The sequence below is a fragment of the Hyperoodon ampullatus genome (assembly GCF_949752795.1).
Source record: "Hyperoodon ampullatus genome assembly, chromosome: 2".
Classification (NCBI taxonomy): domain Eukaryota; kingdom Metazoa; phylum Chordata; class Mammalia; order Artiodactyla; family Ziphiidae; genus Hyperoodon; species Hyperoodon ampullatus.
Genome location: NC_136915.1, coordinates 22,825,089 through 22,844,754, shown reverse-complemented (window position 1 = coordinate 22,844,754; position 19,666 = coordinate 22,825,089). Strand labels below are relative to the sequence as shown.

Sequence of the window (19,666 nt, the reverse complement as noted above, 5' to 3'; positions counted from 1 at the left end):
CAGTCAAAAATAAACAAATGGGACCTAATGAAACTTAAAAGCTTTTGCACAGCAAAGGAAACAACAAACAAAATGAAAAGACAACCCTCAGAATGGGAGAAAATATTTGCAAATGAAAGATTAATCTCCAAAATATATAAACAGCTCATGCAGCTCAATATTAAAAAAACAAACAACCCCCCAAAAAAACCAAACAAACAACCCAATCCAAAAATGGGCAGAAGACCTAAACAGACATTTCTCCAAAGAAGACATACAGATGGCCAAGAAGCACATGAAAAGCTGCTCAACATCACTAATTATTAGAGAAATGCAAATCAAAACTACAATGAGGTATCACCTCACACCAGTTAGAATGGGCATCATCAGAAAATCTACAAACGACAAATGCTGGAGAAGGTGTGGAGAAAAGGGAACCCTCTTGTACTGTTGGTGGGAATGTAAATTGATACAGCCACTATGGAGAACAGTATGGAGGTTCCTTCAAAAACTGAAAATAGAATTACCATATGATCCAGCAATCCCACTACTGGGCATATACCCAGAGAAAACCATAATTCAAAAAGACACATGCACCCCAGTGTTCATTGCAGCACTATTTACAATAACCAGGTCTTGGAAGCAACCTAAATGCCCATAGATAGACGAATGGATAAAGAAGATGTGGTACATATATATGATGGAATATTACTCAGCCATGTGTAGAGATGTGGATGGATCTAGAGACTGTTATACAGAGTGAAGTAAGTCAGAAAAAGAAAAACAAATATCGTATATTAACGCGTAAACGTGGAACCTAGGAAAATGGTACAGATGAACCGGTTTGCAGGGCAGAAATTGAGACACAGATGTAGAGAACAAACGTATGGACACCGAGGGGGGAAAGCAGTGAGGGGGGTGGGGGTGGGGGTGGGATGAATTGGGCGATTGGGATTGACATGTATACACTAATATGTATAAAATGGATAACTAACAAGAACCTGCTTATAAAAAATTAAATTAAATTAAATTAAAAAACAACTTATAAGGAAAAAGAACATATATATATATATATATATATATATATATATATATATATATATATAAATCACTTGGCTGTACACCGGAAACTAACACAATTGTAAATCAACTATACTTCAATTAAAAAAAAAAATCCCCTCTATTATCCAATCCACTATATTTACAGTTTTCCTGCCTGAGCCCAGTTGTCATGTGAGTTTGTGCCCCATGTCTAGAATGTTCAAGAAGGTATACTAACTACACTGGTTGATAGAATCAGACTTCCTGGGCTTCAATATAGACTCCCACAACTCAGCTTCAGTTTTCTCATCTGTAAAGTGGGGACAACAGCAGTATTTACCTACCTCACAGAACTGAGTTAATTAATGTAAAATATTTAAGACAGTGCCTGCGGGACTGCCCTGGTGGCGCAGTGGTTAAGAATCTGCCTACCAATTCAGGGAACACGGGTTCGATCCCTGGTCCAGGAAGGTCCCACATGTCGTGGAGCTACTGAGCCTGTGTGCCTAGAGCCCGTGCTCTGCAGCAAGAGAAGTCACCGCGGCAAGAAGCCCGAGCACCACAACGAAGAGTAGTCCCTGCTTGCCGCAACTAGAGAAAGCCCGTGCAGCAGCCACAAAGACCCAACGTAGCCAAAAAACAAACAAAAAACAGTGCCTGCAGTTTTAGCAAAGGAAATACGATGGCCCAAAAGCCCAGGACCATGTCTATCTTATTTACCATTGAATCCTAGTGGCCAGTACTGAGCTGGGAACAAAAGAGACATCAATAAATATTTTTTAATAAATTAATTGGGGGAGGGAGGAGGAGTCCTAACAAGATAGTAGTATTTAGAGCAAAGAACTGACAGACGTGTTCCACTCTCTATAGTAGGGACACAACTGTGTTATATGAGGAATACTTGAGGCAACCGAGGATGCGAAGCTGGATTAGAGCAGGGTGAGGAACAGGTTGGGGGGATGTCATTCTCAGATCTTCTGCCATTCTGGGAAAGACAGTGTAGGTTTCTCATAGCCTCACTGGGGAAAATCAGGACGAGGAGGTGGCAATAAAAGAACTGAACTTGGCTTTTTAAGGAAAAGAACATGCAACTCCACGAGGTGCCGTGAAGCCAGTACTGTGACTTCCCCGGGTGCGCAAATGCTACGTGATCGCCAAGCCCAGATGCGGAAGCAGGAATTCTACAACCCTTTAGATTAAGGCGTCTCTTGGGAAGAGTTTGGCGGGAACAAGAGGAGGCCGTACAAAGGAAGTGATGTAAGGAGTCACGGGCGGGTGGGATTACACGGCCTGAGGTGCGGAAATATCATCTTGATTGGTTATTTTTTTGAGACACCGTCCTATCACAACGTCCCTCAGACTTACTTCCGCTTGCGCAGTCTATTTTGCCCTTAATAACGATGGCCTCAGAGGCTTCCGACCTTCCCGGGAGCAGAGTGCGCGTTTTCAGGAGCGCGGCTGGAGAAGACGGGAAAAGGCGTAAGATTCGTGAGCACTGATTGGCTGAAGCGAGAAGAGTTCTGGCTGCTGACTGGCTCCGTCTTTCGCGGGAAGGAGTTTGTGGCTCCTGCGAAAAGTAGATATAGCGGAGCGGCCGCCGCAGGGTCCAGAGGCGGTTAGGGGAACCCACCAGGCCGGAATCTTCTGGAACTCTTTCCTGAGGGAATCGTGACGAAGATGTGGACCAGTAATGATGAATGGGGCGGATTATGAGACTCGCAAGAAGGATTTAGCAAGGGGCTGGGTGGGAGAGGCCTGTGGCGGCGCGGGTGGGGGAGGGGCGGGGGCCGGCCGCGGGGGCGTGCGGGGTCAGGGGAAGGTTAAGGAGACGCTGGAAGTGGCTAGGGTGAAGTCTGGGGGGTCCTGTGGATTTTTCAGAGGCTTGGAGGGTGGAACAGGTATTAATACCGTTGTTGTTTAAAACCAGGTGGATTTGAAAGCTATAGCAGTTCCTCTTTTGGGGGAGCCGGAGGCTACACACAGTCCCCTGGGGGCTTTGGATCACCGACACCTTCCCAGGCCGAAAAGAAATCTGTAGGTTGAAAGCGTACTTCGTTTTATTTTATACTGTCCGGAAGCTACTGACTCATCTGTGAGAGAAAATTTATGCGATGAAGGAAGGGTGTTAAACTTGAGCTGATACGATAATTGTCAATTATTATCTTATCGAATCTTATAATTGAGTGCTGTAATTTTGAAAAATGAAATTCCCCTAATTTTGCATCCATTGTTTCCTGGCTTTATTTTGAAATTTACCAATGGAACTAATGAATCAACTTTGTGGGAGAAGGGAACTTGTTTGTATAGCCTAGTTTACATTCTTCATGTATTGGAAGTCGTTTTTAAATGAAATGTAATGAGGTGCTCTAATGCGGTGGAAAGAACATGGTCTTTGAAGTCTAGTGGATCTATGATGCACCATTGCTCTGACACTCCTTGCAGGGTATCATTGGACAAATGATACCTTCTTGGAAATCTGTTTGGCACCTACTAAATGGGATTAATAATAGATACCTTACAGGGTTGTATGAGACTTAATATTATGATATATATAATTACACCTGCCCCAGAGTTGCTTTCAGTAAATGGTCCCAGAGAGTATTATTAAAAAGAACCTGAGCATTGGAGCCAGAATACATGGTGTCTAGAATCAACTTTGCCTTTTAACTGGTGGTGTGAGTTTAGCGAAGCAGCTTGCACTGCTGGTTTTGGTGGCCCTTGATTTTTCTCATCTGATAATAGTACTAGTACTACTCATGTCCCAGGGTGATTCTGAGAATTGATAAATAAGGTAATGTATAGGAAAGTGATCAGTAAAAAGCTGTCCAAATGCTTGTTATTCGCTCTTTCAGAAATGAGTTTCAATTTAATAGCTGCTGTTGATTTCATCCTTTAAAAAACATAGGATTTGGTGTTAAGATTCAGTATTAGTAGCTTCTGTGTTTTATGTCCAGGTTGATAAGCTTTTACCTAAACTGTTAATTCACCAGGGTGTGTCAGTGGGAAAAAAATCCATTGATAATTCCCATACATTTGGGCATTGCTTTATATTTTTCATGTGATTATTTTATATGATCCTGTGAGTTATTATTTACTGCATTGCACAACAGAGGCTCAGGGAGATTAAGGGACACCTGAGCTTGCATAGCTAGTTAGACAGTTCACACATGATGCTGCACAAATTCAAAATCTGATGAGCAACTTCTGTCTATCGTAATTTTCTTTTTCCCAGGAAGACCAGAGGGGACTCCAAGTCCTCTAACTTTGTCTTCCTTGAGGCTGTAAAGGAAAAAACAAAAGATCATTGGTTCTCATCTTTTCTCCTTTATCTTAACTATTTTTCTTCATTCTGGTTGTTAGAATTCTTAATCTCAGTATCCCTACCTGGGGCTGTGTATTAAGACTGCTTTTTGGAGAACAATGATGGTTATAAACTGGAGTTTCAAACCCAGGTCTTTTTATGTTTAAATCTAGTGCCTTTTCCACAGTAAATTAGATAAACACTCCATCAAAAATGTTTCCTGTCGACTATAAACCTGTTATATTTGATTGAATCGTGAAATTTCTAATACTGACCACGTTTTGCCTTTAAAAATGGTGGGCTTTTTATAGTACTGTCAGAGTAGCCAGTGGTTCATAGTCAGAAAAGAATTTTTTTCAGAATTAAACATATCAGTACTTGTGCTGACACCCTCTCTGTGAATCTCTTTGGAGCAAACTGGAAACTCTTTGTGATCAGTTCCTGGCACATAATAGGTGCTCATTAAAAAACAAGAACTCGCTGTGATTTGAGATGAATTTGAAGGTATTTACTAACACCTCAATAATTACCCATCTGTAACTTTTTTCCCTGAGGAGTAATAATATTTATTGAATACCTACTACATGTGGAGCTTGGGATTAGCATTTTCATATACATTATATATTTCACTTACAACTCAAAAGGTAGATATCCTCATTTTATAGAATAGGTGGTGGTGTGTCCAGGTCTGTGGAGCTGGAATTTGAACACAGGTCTGTAGGACTTTCTGGCTCCAAAGCCCATATTCTTGCTGCTGTTACCACAGTGGCTCTTAGTTTTCTTATGCTGAAGATACAATGAAAATCTCAGGTGTGATAGGTGAAAAATGCATAGCAGATTATGAGAGCTAAATCCTGGGACCTCAGCAAATTTTAAATATATAAATACTAATATAGCATATAACTTCACTTATAAAATACTATAAAGTTAAATTGAAAAACACAGTTGATTCCTTTACATCCTTGTTAAAAGCTATTGCAGATATAAAGAGTGAGGAACAATAGCTGACCTAATAATTACTAATGTTTATTGAGTGCTTACAGTATGCCAGTTATTCTAGGTACTTCACCATATATTTAATTTTCATAATGATTTTTAAAGATTTTATTATTCCTAGTTTTATAGATGAGGAAACTGAGGTACAGATGAATAGAGAAATGTGACCAAGAGCACACTGCTCCTGAGTGGTTGAGCCATAATCTTTACCCTCAAGCTTGGCTGCTGCCTGTTGTGACATGTATGCTGGTAGTTGGCTAGGCTTACTTTCTACCATCCTGGCAATATTCACCATTCAGAATTATGCTTCAGCAAAGTGAAATGTTGCTAGTATCATGGGCCTTCAGGGATAAGCTTCAACTGCTAAATCCATGAAGACCAAGAGTCTACTATGTTCAGTCTTACACGTGGAACAGTTACTGGGTTACATCCTGTTGATCTCCAACAGGAAGAACCGTAATCTTTAATCCACCATGCTTTTTCCATCTTGTACATGGTTCCTCTAAGAGTCTATGAGAGTGCATGTTTGCCCTCAGCCTATAATGCATATTCCTTACCCACTATTTTTTCACTGTCGAAATTCTTGTGCTTCAAGGACCAGCCTAAATGCTCCCTCTTCTTGAAATTGCCAAAAGTATTTCCGAGATCCTACACAGAGCATCTTATTCTATAGTGTATCAAGATCAGGCTCGTTATTTACATTTTTACCTCCCCTAAGTTAGGAGTATGTTGAAGGCAAATCCTATTCGATTTTACTCATCTTTTTGTCCCCCAAACAACCTCTGCCCAGTGGTACGCAAAAATAAGAATTTATGCTGGTGTTAGGCTGCTTCTGGATGTGATTTGGGTGTCCCTTTCCTTTAAGATGTCCAGTGTGGCCAAGCCCTTATCCCATTTTCCCCGTGCTCACATTTGATTGTCAGAACATCTATCCTAAAGCTGTACCTCTAACTTTCTGTTACAGTTTATCATGAGAGTTAGAACAACTTTAGTGTTCTGTCTCTTCTGGCCATCTCTCAAACCCCTTCTGAGTACCATCTCATCTGTGATAAAAAGCCAGCTCCTAAAGGTGGGGTTTCCTTTTAAAAGTCTGTTCCAGAAGCAGGTCATCTTCCTTATGCTCTTTGCACTCTGGCCTACTCATTTTGGTGATCTCTAGTACCGCACAAACTTATCCATCAGGAATTTTGGAGTCAGACAAGCCTGGGTTTGAAATCTGAAGTGTGGCATTTGTTAGCTATATAACCCTGGTTTTCATCTCTGTGAAGCAGGGATAATGAGGTGCATTTTGAAGATTCAATGTTATAATATATGTAAAGTGCTTGGCACATAGCAGGTGCTAAATGAACAGTAGTTATTATTTTCTTAATTGAATGTATGCATACTTTTTTTTCAGAGAGCCCGAGCTCAGCATATTGTACCCTGTACCATATCTCAGCTGCTTTCTGCTACTCTGGTTGATGAAGTGTTCAAAATTGGAAATGTTGAGATTTCACAGGTAAGTAAAAATAATTTGTGGAAGAGTCACTTAATCGTAGGAATGAAGAGTGAGATAAAACTAACATCATTTAAAAATACATAGGGGACTTCCCTGGTAGTGCAGTGGTTAAGAATCCGCCTCAGTGCAGGGGACACGGGTTCGAGCCCTGGTCTGAGAAGATCCCACATGCTGTGGAGCAGCTAAGCCTGTGCGCCACAACTACTGAGCCTGCACTCTAGAGCCCGCGAGCCACAACTACTGAAGCCCGTGCACCTAGAGCCCATGCTCCGCAATGAGAGAAGCCACCGCAATGAGAAGCCCGCGCACTGCAACAAAGAGTAGCCCCCGCTCACTGCAACTAGAGAAAGCCTGTGCGCAGCAACGAAGACCCAATGCAGCCTAAAATAAATAAATAAATAAGTTTATGAAAAAAATACATAGGGACTTCCCTGGTGGTCCAGTGGTTAAGATTCCACGCTCCCAATGCAGGGGGCCCAAGTTCAATCCCTGGTCAGGGAACTAGATTCTGCATGCCGTAACTAAGAGCCTACGTGCCACGACTAAAGATCCCGCGTGCTGCAGTGAAGATCCCACATGCCACAGCTAAGACCCAGTGCAGCCAAATAAATAAATAAATAAATATTTTTAAGAAAATACATAAGTGTTGCTTTGGTTTCCAAGAAAACCAAATTTTTTTTTCTTCTGGTCTAGGTCACTATTGTGGGGATAATCAGAAATGCAGAGAAGGCTGCAACCAACATTGTTTACAAAATAGATGACATGACGGCTGCACCCATGGATGTTCGCCAGTGGGTTGACACAGATGTAAGTAGTTGTTTTTGAATCAGGGTGGGGTTACTTTGGGACTTTGGAGACGTTGAACTTTTTTTTAGTCTTACTTTTTAAAGGCGGATCTTACTATAAAAATAAAACATAAGCAAGACATCAAAGGCAGAAACCTAACATGAAAGGCCAATACATTTGATGTCATAAAAAATTTTACATCTTTTAAACTTCCCAAAATACTATAAACAAAGTTAAAGGGCAAGTGACAGGACACACTAGAATGTAAACTCTGTGAGAACAAGGATTTTTATGTTGGCACTGTATCCCTAGCACCTAGAACACTGCCAGTTACATAGTGGGCCCTGAGTAAATATTATTTAAATTAGTGGGAAAATGTTTTGCAAAATACTACAAACATTTTAAATTTTCAATTATTGAAAGTTCTTACAAAGGAAAAAGCAACCACACCTTAGGAAAATGGGCAAAGAAATGCACAAGTAATTCATACTAGATGAAATACAAATTGCAACAACAATAAGAAAAGCAAGTTTGCTAAACATTAAGATACCATTTTTAACTTATTAAATTGGCAAAGGGGAAAAGAGAATGGCAATGTCCACTTCTATTGAGAGCAGTAGGCGCTTAATTTATGGAGTGATTTGTCACTGTTTGGGGAAGTGGATACCATCCTACCTTGATGTTATGAGCATCACCTTTCTCAAAAATCAGCCGATGATCAAAATCACCTCAGAAATGTTGACCTAGCACTCCACTGCCAGAAATGTACAATTAAGGAATAATTAAAGATACACGCAAAGATTCAGTTGTAAGATTGTTGATCATCACATTATTTATAATAATGGAAAACTAAAAGGAATCTCAATGTTAGCAATAGGATATTATTAATTAAATCATGGTATGTTTTTTTAAATGCTGCAAATGATGTAGAAATGTATGTATTGTCACAAAGAAGTGTTTACCATAAATTGTTGAGAGGAAGAGAGCATGTTAAAGGTAGTATGCATGGTGTGGCCCCATTTTTGCAAAGCAACATGTATATGAGTGTATGTATAAACATGGAGAAAATAGACTTAAAGAAAATATATTCTTTTTACCCTTTTTATTTTTTTTAATTATTTTATTTATTTTTAAAAATTTATTTATTTAGCTGTGTTGGGCCTTTGTTGCTGTGCGTGGGCTTTCTCTAGTTGCAGTGAGCGGGGGCTACTCTTGTGATGTGCGGGTTTCTCATGTCGTGGCTTCTCTTGTTGCTGAGCACGGGCTCTAGGCACACAGGATTCAGTAGCTGTGGCATGTGGGCTCAGTAGTTGTGGCTCACAGGCTCTAGAGCATAGGTTTAGTAGTTGTGGTGCGTGGGCTTAGTTGCTCCGCAGCATGTGGGATCTTCCTGGGCCAGGGATCGAACCTGTGTCCCCTGCATTGGCAGGCAGATTCTTAACCACTGTGCCACCAGGGAAGCCCCCTTTTTATTTTTCAATTAGGCAGAAGGCCTCTTGGTTTTTTATGTTGTTTTTAAAATACATTCATTATAGAACATTTGGATAATGCGTACTTTATATGCTATTTTCACTTCAAAAACCACAAGTCGTCTGTGAAGAATTAACTTGATAGTTATGCATTCTTTATTTTTTGCACCTCAGAAAAATAAAGGAGAATTCATTCAACAGTTATTATTGGAGTACTGATTCTGAACCAGACTGCTTGGTTCCAGGTAGACAAAGAATGCAAAAGACACAGTCCCTGCCATCAAGGGGGAAGGTAGTTACTAGAGATGCCTAATACTGCATGCTCATACAAAACGTATGATGCTCACTTATAAATATTTAAAGATACCCTGAAATCCCACATCCCAAAGATGACTACTGTTACAACACATTTTGGGAAATACCATTTCAGACATTTCTCTCTGCACATCTGTACATTCATGAGATGTATGCTTACAGTTTTACATAAAGGATAATATGATATGCAACTGCTCTGTAATCTGCTCTTTTCGCTCAAAACTATGGAGTGGAACTGATTTCTTAATGTCAATAAATACAGATTTACATCATCAATTTTGGTGACTGCCTGTTCCATCATAAGGATATATCATCCCTTGCTTATAGACCCAGTCAGGAAACATTTAGCTTATTTCCATCATTTGTCATTATAGACAATACAGCGGTGAGTATCTTTGTGTACATCTCTTCATGATTGAGATGATCTCCTTAAGATCAATTTAAACTAGGTTTTCTGCAGGAAATACACATTTTACATGTTTCTACTTTCTTTTTTGGTTAATCTTACATTTACATTTTTACATCTTTTATTGCCTTCCATAAAGGTACCAATTTACTTAGTGCATGAGAGTTCCCCGTTAGTTCTCCACACCCTAACAGTAGGTTTTATGAGTCTTAAATTTTTGTATCATAGTTTAAAAATACAGTCTTGTCATTGAGAGTTTTCTCATTTTTTATGTGTAATTCTTTGGTTTTAGTAAGATTGGATTTTTTTAAAACTTTATTCAGTGTTAATTTGTGGGGGGATTTTTAGTTGTCTAAGTCCTTTGATTCCCCAGGAGTGTTTGGTTATTTATTTTTGTTTTCAGGAGCCTGAAAAATAGTAACCTCTTATCATAATTATATGATTTCTCTAGTTTGTCTTTTGACTTTGAAAAGCTTTTCCTCGTTTCAGATTATTTTTCAATTCATTTTTCCTTCTATTATTTCTGTGGTTTCTTTTTATATCTCTATATATGATTAAGTCTTTTTATAATTAAATGATGTATTTTGGTAAAAGGAGAGAAGTATAGATCCAGCTTTACTTTTTGCAAGTGTTTGTTTGTTTTTAATTTTTATTGCAGTATAGTTGATTTATAATGTTGTGTTAGTTCCAAGTTGTTTTAAAATGTTCTTTGAGAGAATACAAAGTTTTATCTGTGGTACAGATACAGCTATGTAAAATAATAGGTAGAGTGAAATGCAAATAGTTGATAATCTCCAGGTAATGAGAATTGGGGTGTTTTTTATTTTTAAACACATAGATTCTATATTCTAGTTTTTTTATAGTTATGTATTTTATAATCAAAAAGAGCTTTGAGTCAGCTTATGTATTTTTCTTATAAATAATAGGTACATAGTCTAGAAAACCCAAAAAGAAATATTAAAATCATTTATAATTATCCAAGTTAACTTTTGTTAACGTTTTGATGTATATGTTTCCCCTTGTGGGAAATAAGCTTTTTTCCATGAGTCACAGCAGGTCTTCGCAGACAATGAATAGAATTCTGCATTATCATTTGGAACAGTATAAACTAACCCATTATACGAATGTGCACCTTTTGTTGGATATGTAGGTTGTTTTAAATGTTTTAGTATTCAAAACTATGCTGTGATGAATACTCTTAAAGCTAAATCTTTTTTTTTTAATTTTTTAATTTTATTTTATTTATACAGCAGGTTCTTATTAGTCATCCATTTAATACACATTAGTGTATACATGTCAATCCCAGTCACCCAATTCATCACACCACCACCCCCACCACCCCGCCACTTTCCCCCCTTGGTGTCCATACGTTTGCTCTCTAAATCTGTGTCTCAATTTCTGACCTGCAAACCGGTTTATCTGTACCATTTTTCTAGGTTCCACGTATATGCGTTAATATACGATATTTGTTTTTCTCTTTCTGACTTACTTCACTCTGTATGACAGTCTCTAGATCCATCCACATCTCTACACATGACCCAATTTCGTTCCTTTTTATGGCTGAGTAATATTCCATTGTATATATGTACCACATCTTCTTTATCCATTCATCTGTCTATGGGCATTTAGGTTGCTTCCATGACCTGGCTATTGTAAATAGTGCTGCGATGAACACTGGGGTGCATGTGTCTTTTTGAATTATGGTTTTCTCTGGGTATATGCCCAGTACTGGGATTGCTGGGTCATATGGTAACCCTATTTTTAATTTTTTAAGAAACCTCCATACTGTTCTCCATAGTGGCTGTATCAATTTACATTCCCACCAACAGTGCAAGAGGGTTCCCTTTTCTCCGCAGCCTCTCCAGCATTTATTGTTTGTAGATTTTTTGATGATGGCCATTCTGACCGGTGTGAGGTGATATACCTCACTGTAGTTTTGATTTGTGTTTCTCTAATAATTAGTGATGTTGAGCAGCTTTTCATGTGCCTCTTGGCCATTTGTATGTCTTCTTTGGAGAAATGTCTATTTAGGTCTTCTGCCCATTTTTGGATTGGGTTGTTTGGTTTTTTTAATATTGAGCTGCAGGAGCTGTTTATATATTTTGGAGATTAATCTTTTGTCCATTGATTCATTTGCAAATATTTTCTCCCCTTCTGAGGGTTGTCTTTTCGTCTTGTTTGTAGTTTCCTTTGCTTTGCAAAAGCTTTTAAGTTTCATTAGGTCCCATTTGTTTATTTTTGTTTTTATTTCCATTACTCTTTAAGAGGTCGATCAAAAAAGATCTTGCTGTGATTTATGTCAAAGAGTGTTCTTCCTATGTTTTCCTCTAAGAGTTTTATAGTGTCTGGCCTTACATTGAGGTCTTTAATCCATTTTGAGTTTATTTTTGTGTATGGTGTTAGGGAGTGTTCTAATTTCATTCTTTAACATGTAGCTGTCCAGTTTTCCCAGCACCACTTATTGAAGCAGCTGTCTTTCCTCCGTTGTATATCCTTGTCTCCTTTGTCATAGATTATTGACCGTATTAAAGCTGAATCTTAATACATGTTCTTTATTTTCTTAAATTTCTAAAAGCAAAGTTGCTATGCCAATAAGTATGTCCACCAGAAAGTTGTGTGCCTAAGAGCACTGAATGAGAGTGCCATAATTGTTTGCTTGTTTTTTGATGTGCATAACATAGAACTTGGATATTTTTATTCTAATTCCTGGTTTTATTTTTTAAAAATTAAATTCTAAAAGGCAGGACAAACTAGGTAGTGCTACATTAGGATCCTTTAGCTCTTACTTTGTAACTTTCTCTTTCTGTACATAATTTAGAAATTTTGAAGAGGCTTTCACCAGCATCACTAAAACCTAAGTGGTGTGTTTGTATTTTTTCTGTTAGGATGCCAGCAGTGAAAACACTGTGGTTCCTCCAGAAACATACGTGAAAGTGGCTGGTCATCTGAGATCTTTTCAGGTAAATTCAGAAAAAAAACAACAGTTAAAATGTATCTGCATGAAGCAGTTTCTGGGGTCATGCCTAAGTTTAGGATACTTAAGACTTAGTAAGTCTCTATGTTTAATGGGAGTTATATTGAAGTTATTTCATTATTTTTTTCTTCAAAAGGAAATAATGGGTTTCCTCAATATAAAACAAACAGAAAGGTAGAGAAAGAACAAGATCTCAGCCTACAGTTGCCATCTATGGCATTCATTAGGTGTAGAAGGTGGACATTGGATTTGGAGAATAGACTCTGGTTGTATAACCTTGGGAAAGTCATTGAACATCTCTATGCTAGTTTTGTTCTTTTGACTATATTTCATTGACTGTATTTGGATTAACTCTGAGTTAAAAATTTTCAGTATATAACACATTTTCCTCATTTAGTAAAATACTATAACCAAGAAAAGAGCCACAATGTTTTGACCTGAAATTGACTTGAATGTGCTCATTCTTTGTTCATGTTTCTCTCTTTATTTTAATAGAACAAGAAAAGCCTGGTAGCCTTTAAGATCATGCCCCTGGAGGATATGAATGAGTTCACCACACATATTCTGGAAGTAGTCAATGCACACATGATGCTGAGCAAGTCTAACAGCCAGGTGAGCAGCTTCATTCTCGTCGTTTTTTCTCTTCCCTGAAAAAACATAAACCACTTCTGTGCTCCGGCTTTGATTTCCTTGACATTTTGAAGATTGAGCCACAAGAAAGGCATCATTCAGTCCTCAAAAAAAATTTTCTCCATGAGCTTTGCTGTGTTATTTTATTCCTGATGAAACACTTTCCTCTCAAAATTACAAGTTCCCCTAACCCTGGTGGCTTGGATGACTGAGGCCAAGACAGGCTTCAAGTGTAGACACGTAATTATCAGCTGAGCTCTTAGCTTCAGGATTTTCAGTGCATATTCAGAGAAAAACCCCAACTAAGATAGCATTTTGCTGCTTTCCTTCCAACCTATTGGCTAAACAGGATAATTTATGCACCATTATTTTGTCCCTGCAATTATATTTCTTGCTTCATATCGAAATTTCTCAACATTTTCTGTGGTACAAATTCAGTTTGGTGAGTCCATCTAGGACCACATAATGGGTTTGCTGATCTGAGTATTAGAGTGCCCTTAGATGATTCTGGTGGCAAGGTGGAGGACTGGTTACAGTAGGAGGGACTGGAGCTGTTGCATCTTGTTTTGTGCCAAGCACTTTGCTAAGCCCTGGGGATACAAAGATAAATTCATTCAATTTATTGAGCCTAGTATATGCCAGTCATTATTCTAGGCCCTGGGAATATAACAGTGAACAAGATGGGTAAAGTGTCTGCCCTCAAATTTATATTCTTGAGAGAAATGGACCATCAGCAAGAAAACAAATATATAATTTTAGGTAGTTATAGGTACTCTGAAATTAAGCAGAGTAGGATAAGACAGTGATAGAGGAAATAAGAATGGTATAATTTTAAATGAGAGAAGAACATTCCAAGCAGCAGTAATAAAAAGTCAGAAGCCATGAGACTGGAACAACCTTGGCATACTTGAGACCAGCAAGAAGGCCAGACTGTTTGGAGTGAAGCAAATGACAGGGGAGGTGGTACAGGGATGTAGGCAAGGGAGCGAGACCCCGATCATGTAGGGCTTTGTAGGCCATAGTAAGGATTACTTTTTTCTAATTGACACTAAACCTTTAGAAGGTTTTGACGAGGGAAGTGATGTGGTCTGATTTACCTTTTTTAAAAGCTCACTTGAGCTGCTGTGTGGAGAGTAGACTATGAGACACCAAAAATAGCAACAGAAGTAATTCTGGGGAATGGTAGCAGCAGCTGGGTAAGAAGTGGTTGAATTCTAATACATTTCGAAGGTAGAGCTGACAGGACTTATTGGTTTAGATACAGGATATAAAGAAAAGAGAGGGGGGCTTCCCTGGTGGCGCAGTGGTTGAGAGTCCGCCTGCCGATGCAGGGGACGCGGGTTCGTGCCCCGGTCCGGGAAGATCCCACGTGCTGCGGAGCAGCTGGGCCCGTGAGCCATGGCCGCTGAGCCTGTGCGTCCGGAGCCTGTGCTCCACAGCGGGAGGGGCCACAGTGGTGAGAGGCCCGCGTACTGCAAAAAAAAAAAAAAAAAAAAAACTCCTAGGTTTGGGGCTTGAGTAACTAGATGAAGCTAGCAGGTTTGAAGGGTAAAATCCAGAGTTCTGTTCTGGACTTAGCAAATGCGACGTGTCAGACACCAAAATGGAGACCAGAATGGACGGTTGACTGTATAAGGCTGGGACTCAAAGGAGAGGTCAGGGGTAGAGAGAGAGAGCGTTGGGAGTCATCGTGTGGATGGTATTTAAAGCCTCGGATGAAACAAGATAACTAGTGAGTTAAGAGGTAAGAGACCTAAGCTCTGAGACACTAGCCTTTAGGAGTCTGGAGACACAGCAGAAGCCAGAGAAAGTCAAAGAAGTTGCCAGTTGGGCAGGAGGAAAATCAGGAAATGCGATTCTGTAGAATATTCTGAAAAGAGTACTTTAAGGAGGGAGTGGAGTTCAACTGTAGAATGCTGCCTAGAAGTCAAGTAAGGTGATGAGAGAGGTCTGTCGGATTTGGAAACGTGGATCTTCAGAAGAGAGGCTTCAGCAGCTGTTAGGGGAAATGTGGGTTAAAAAGAACGAGAATGGGTAGAAAGTTTATGGTGTTTATTTTATGACTATACTTGATAACCTATACATATGTATCAAATGTTCTATGATAAAAAATGGTTTTAAAGTGAGGATGGGTGGAAGCTGTGAGTATAGACAGTTATATTGAGGAGTAAGTAAAATAATCCTTTCCCTCAAAGAGTTTACCTTAAGCATTGAGGGTTCAGATCACTTTAAGCAGTGAAAGCAGTGAGGAGTGGCAAGTGCAGGGTGCTGTCAAACCACAGAGAAGAGTTTCCTGTCCTGACCTGGACATCAAGAAGGGCCTCCTGGAGGAGGTGATGCCTAAACCAAGTCTTAAAATACACATATGGGAGCAGGGGCACACCTGAAGCAGAACATGAGGTCATTTCAGCAGAGGTATCCAGGGAAGAAATAGTGTTCAGTTCAGTATTACTGGATCATAAAATAGGACTTCTGTTTCACCAGCAAGCAATGGGAGGGCATCTAGCTTGAAAACAAGAGACCATGACTGAATTTTGGTTTTTTTATTTAATGACCTCGAAGCATTGGCATTTAATGAACTTTTTTTTTTTTTTTTTTTTTGTCTGCTTTGGGTCTTCCTTGCTGTGCATGGGCTTTCTCTAGTTGCGGTGAGCGGGGGCTACTCTTCGTTGCGGTGCACGGGCTTCTCATTGCGGTGGCTTCTCTTGTTGCAGAGCACAGGCTCTAGGCGCGTGGGCTTCAGTAGTTGTGACATGTGGGCTCAGTAGTTGGGGCACAGGGGCACTAGAGCGCAGGCTCAGTAGCTGTGGCGCGTGGGCTTAGTTGCTCCACAGCATGTGGGATCTTCCCGGACCAGGGCTCGAACCCGTGTCCCCTGCTGCCCACCAGGCACTGTGCAAAGCTGAAGGGGCTTATGGGGGAAAGTGACAGGCAAACAGTGTGATGGCTACTATGAGAGGGAATGGGCCAAATGCTGTGAGAGCCAGGAAGGAAGAACACAACTAACTTTGGCCTGGGGGCATGTCAGGGAATTCTTCACAAAGGCGGTGACAATTAAGTTGGGCTTTGAAGGATGAGAAGAGTGTTTCCCAGGCAGATGAGGGGAGGAGCATTCCAGACATGGAATAACGTGTCAGAGGCATGTGTGTGACTGGCAGGAATTCCCTGTGTTGAAAGAGGGTGGTCAAGAATAAAATACAGACTTTGATGTCTAGTTGTGGTAGGTCTTGAATGTCCAGGAGTTTTATATTATTTTCACAGGCAGGGGGAGCCAGCTGAAAGCTTTTAGGTGGAGGAGAGACATGATCAGAAGTTATTACTTGGAGCAGTGAGGAGGGTTGATTGGAGTAGGAGAGACTTGCAGCTGAGACACCAGTCAGGAGACCAGGGGTGATGGGATCAATTCGAGCTGCGACACGTTGTGTTAATGGGCTGTGGTGACAGACTGTGGGAGGTGAGCGAGTGGAGACTCACAGATGGCCTTGGTCTACAGGACTGGGCTTGGACTTACTAATAGAAACGGAATATACCAGGGCAAGCAGGTTTGGGGAGGAAAGTAGTGAACTTTATTTTGAAGTGCGTGAGATAGCTAAGTGGAGGTCTTCAGTAGATGGTTGGGAACGAGGATTTGTGGCCTTGGAGGAGGTCTGGGATGAAATCCTGGGGGAACTATCAGCTTTTTGGAAGACAGGTAGACAAAGAGGCTGAGAAGGGATACTGAGAAGGTATAGTTTGAAAATTAAGTGGAGAACCAGAAGAATGTGGTGTCAGGAAGCCTAAGGAGGGGTACATTTCAAGAGGGGTGTGGTCAGCAGTGTCTGCTTCTGAGAGGTCAAGTGTTATGAGGACTGAAAGGGATTACTGGCTGTGTTGGTTGATAAGCATTGGTAAGTTTGGTGAGAACAGTTTCAGAGGTATATTTGGAGAGAATCCAAATAGTGCTGGGAAATGTAAACAGTGACTATAATCTATTATTTTTTAAAAGTTTGGTGGTATAAAAGAAGAAAAGAGGGTGATGAGAACTATGTCTCCTTTTCTCTCCTTGCAATGCTTCATGCGTAGTTGACACTCAGTAAATGCTTGCAGGATTGAAGCACCAGAGATAGATACCACTATAGCAGATCTCAGTAATTTTCTTCTCAGTGCTATTTTTCCTCTGGTTCCTGTCACATCACAAAAGAAAAGGAGGATCCAGGAAGGACCTTTCTCTGTTTGATATGATATGCTTCAGAGAATGACTTTATCTTCCTATGAAATGCTCATTAGACAATAGCTGTCCTTTCCAAGGGAAGCATTTGTTATTGGGAAAACTCTGCTTCGGGAATTCCCTGGCAGTCCAGTGGTTAGGACTCTAACCACGCTTTCACATGGCCTGGGTTCAATCCCCGGTCAGGGAACTAAGATCCCATGAGCCGTGTGGCGCAGCCAAAAAAAAAAAAAACTGCCTAAATTGTTTTTTTGTAAACTACTTATTAAGCTGTTTAAAAGAGCAAGGACTGTGTTTAAATTGGTGAATTTACTAATGTTGTAAACTTATTTCTTAATTCAGCCCTCTGCAGGGAGAGCACCTATCAGCAATCCAGGAATGGGTGAAGCTGGGAACTTCGGTGGGAATAGCTTCATGCCAGCAAATGGCCTCACTGTGGTCCAGAACCAGGTAAACGGCTGAGTGGCTCCAGACATGCAAGACACAGACAGTTGCAAATTATGTTACTTCCTTAATGGTGCTAAGTACCTGACTCATTTCTTTCCTATAAAGGGATTCTGGCTTACATAGGGGAACTGATTCAGAGTAGTTGCTAAAATCTTTCTGATTTGAATCTTCAGGTACTGAATTTGATTAAGGCTTGCCCAAGGCCTGAAGGATTGAACTTTCAGGATCTCAAGAATCAGCTCCAACACATGAGTGTAGCCTCAATCAAGTGAGTATTTGGTTTCTGTGAACTAGGGCTCCAGAATTGTACCCGTTTCCCCTCACCAGGATTTCCTGGTAATGAGAAGTAAGTTTAAAAAATAAAAAATTAAAAAAACCGTTGACTAACGAAAGCGAAGCTGTTCAGCCATGGAAAAATAGAAAAAGGACTCACAAAGATGGTGCTGCCTGTCACTTCACTCATTCATTTTTCATTCAGCAAATACTAAGTCCCATTATGTGCAAGGGATGTAATTTTGAGCAAAAATTGACCAGATACCTCTTGTGGATATTAGTCTGGAGGAATGAGATCCTAAGCTCCTAGCCCTCAGGTGTACATTTGCGTTGGCGTTACTGTCCCCACTGTGCAGTGTTCCTCAGGCTATCTGGACCTGAAGCCATTAGACAGTCCTTCCAACATCCTTGTTCTGATAACCTGTTAGACAAGCAGCTTCCTGATTCCAATGAACTAATCAAACAAACTGAGTATTATGGTGTTTGTGATAGTTGTTACTATAAATCAGTTGATATTCTAGGTCTTGATAGAAAAGAATACTCAGGTCTCATTCCATTTCCTGTCCTATAAGATGAGGATAATAATTCCTATCTTAGAGTTACTGTGATGATGAGGTGCAGAATGTCTGTCACAATAGTAGGTGCTCTATAAATTGTTACTCTTATTAAATATGTTACTGACACTGACCCTGAGGACCTTTAAGGATTTGAAGGTGTCATACCATTTCTAGAAAGACCTTTCCTTTCCTTCTTGCAACTTGATTTCCCAGAGGGGAATGAGAGGGTCGGTGGATGAGTGAGGACTTATTTTTTTTATATAGCTGTTTATACTGGGAGACATTATATGCAACCGGAACTATAGCTTTAGATCCTGGTTTCAGTTTGCTTAGACTGGTATTTAAGTGAGGTCCTATTTTCTTTGCTTTACACAACTTGGGAGAGGCATCCAAGGCAGCCCTAAAGCCTTTGTCTCCATGGATTACCTCAGTTTTGTAATTTTACTGGTGTTTCTCCCTGCAAGAGCCTTCCATGAGCAAAATGGTCATGAATTCTTCTCAGCTAAGATAGAAAGTAGGGAAATGAGTGAAGTTTACAGATTCAGCCATATTCAAAAGGCAGTTTCCTTTCTTCTGCATTTGGTTTTTTCTTTCTTTCTAGGCAAGCTGTGGATTTTCTAAGCAACGAGGGACACATCTATTCCACTGTGGATGATGATCATTTTAAATCCACAGACGCAGAATAACAGGATCTAATTGGGTACCCGAGATATTTTCCAGCCGGACTTTTTACGCAATCTCTCGTCTCCAGCTGTGCATATATTTGGCAGATTGACTTCTAGGAAGT

General features: G+C 40.0%; 1 protein-coding gene across 1 annotated transcript; it reads left to right on the top strand.

The window, feature by feature from the left end:
• Window positions 1-2,420: 2,420 nt before the first annotated feature.
• Window positions 2,421-19,565, top strand: RPA2 (replication protein A2; the record flags this gene model as incomplete). The annotated part of the gene is made up of 9 exons (XM_079697856.1): window positions 2,421-2,499; window positions 2,948-3,054; window positions 6,714-6,815; window positions 7,509-7,622; window positions 12,677-12,751; window positions 13,261-13,377; window positions 17,945-18,052; window positions 18,223-18,317; window positions 19,481-19,565. The coding sequence occupies 9 exons, from the start codon at window positions 2,421-2,423 to the stop codon at window positions 19,563-19,565; spliced, it is 882 nt and encodes a 293-aa protein (XP_079553982.1).
• Between the last annotated feature and the right edge of the window lie 101 nt (window positions 19,566-19,666).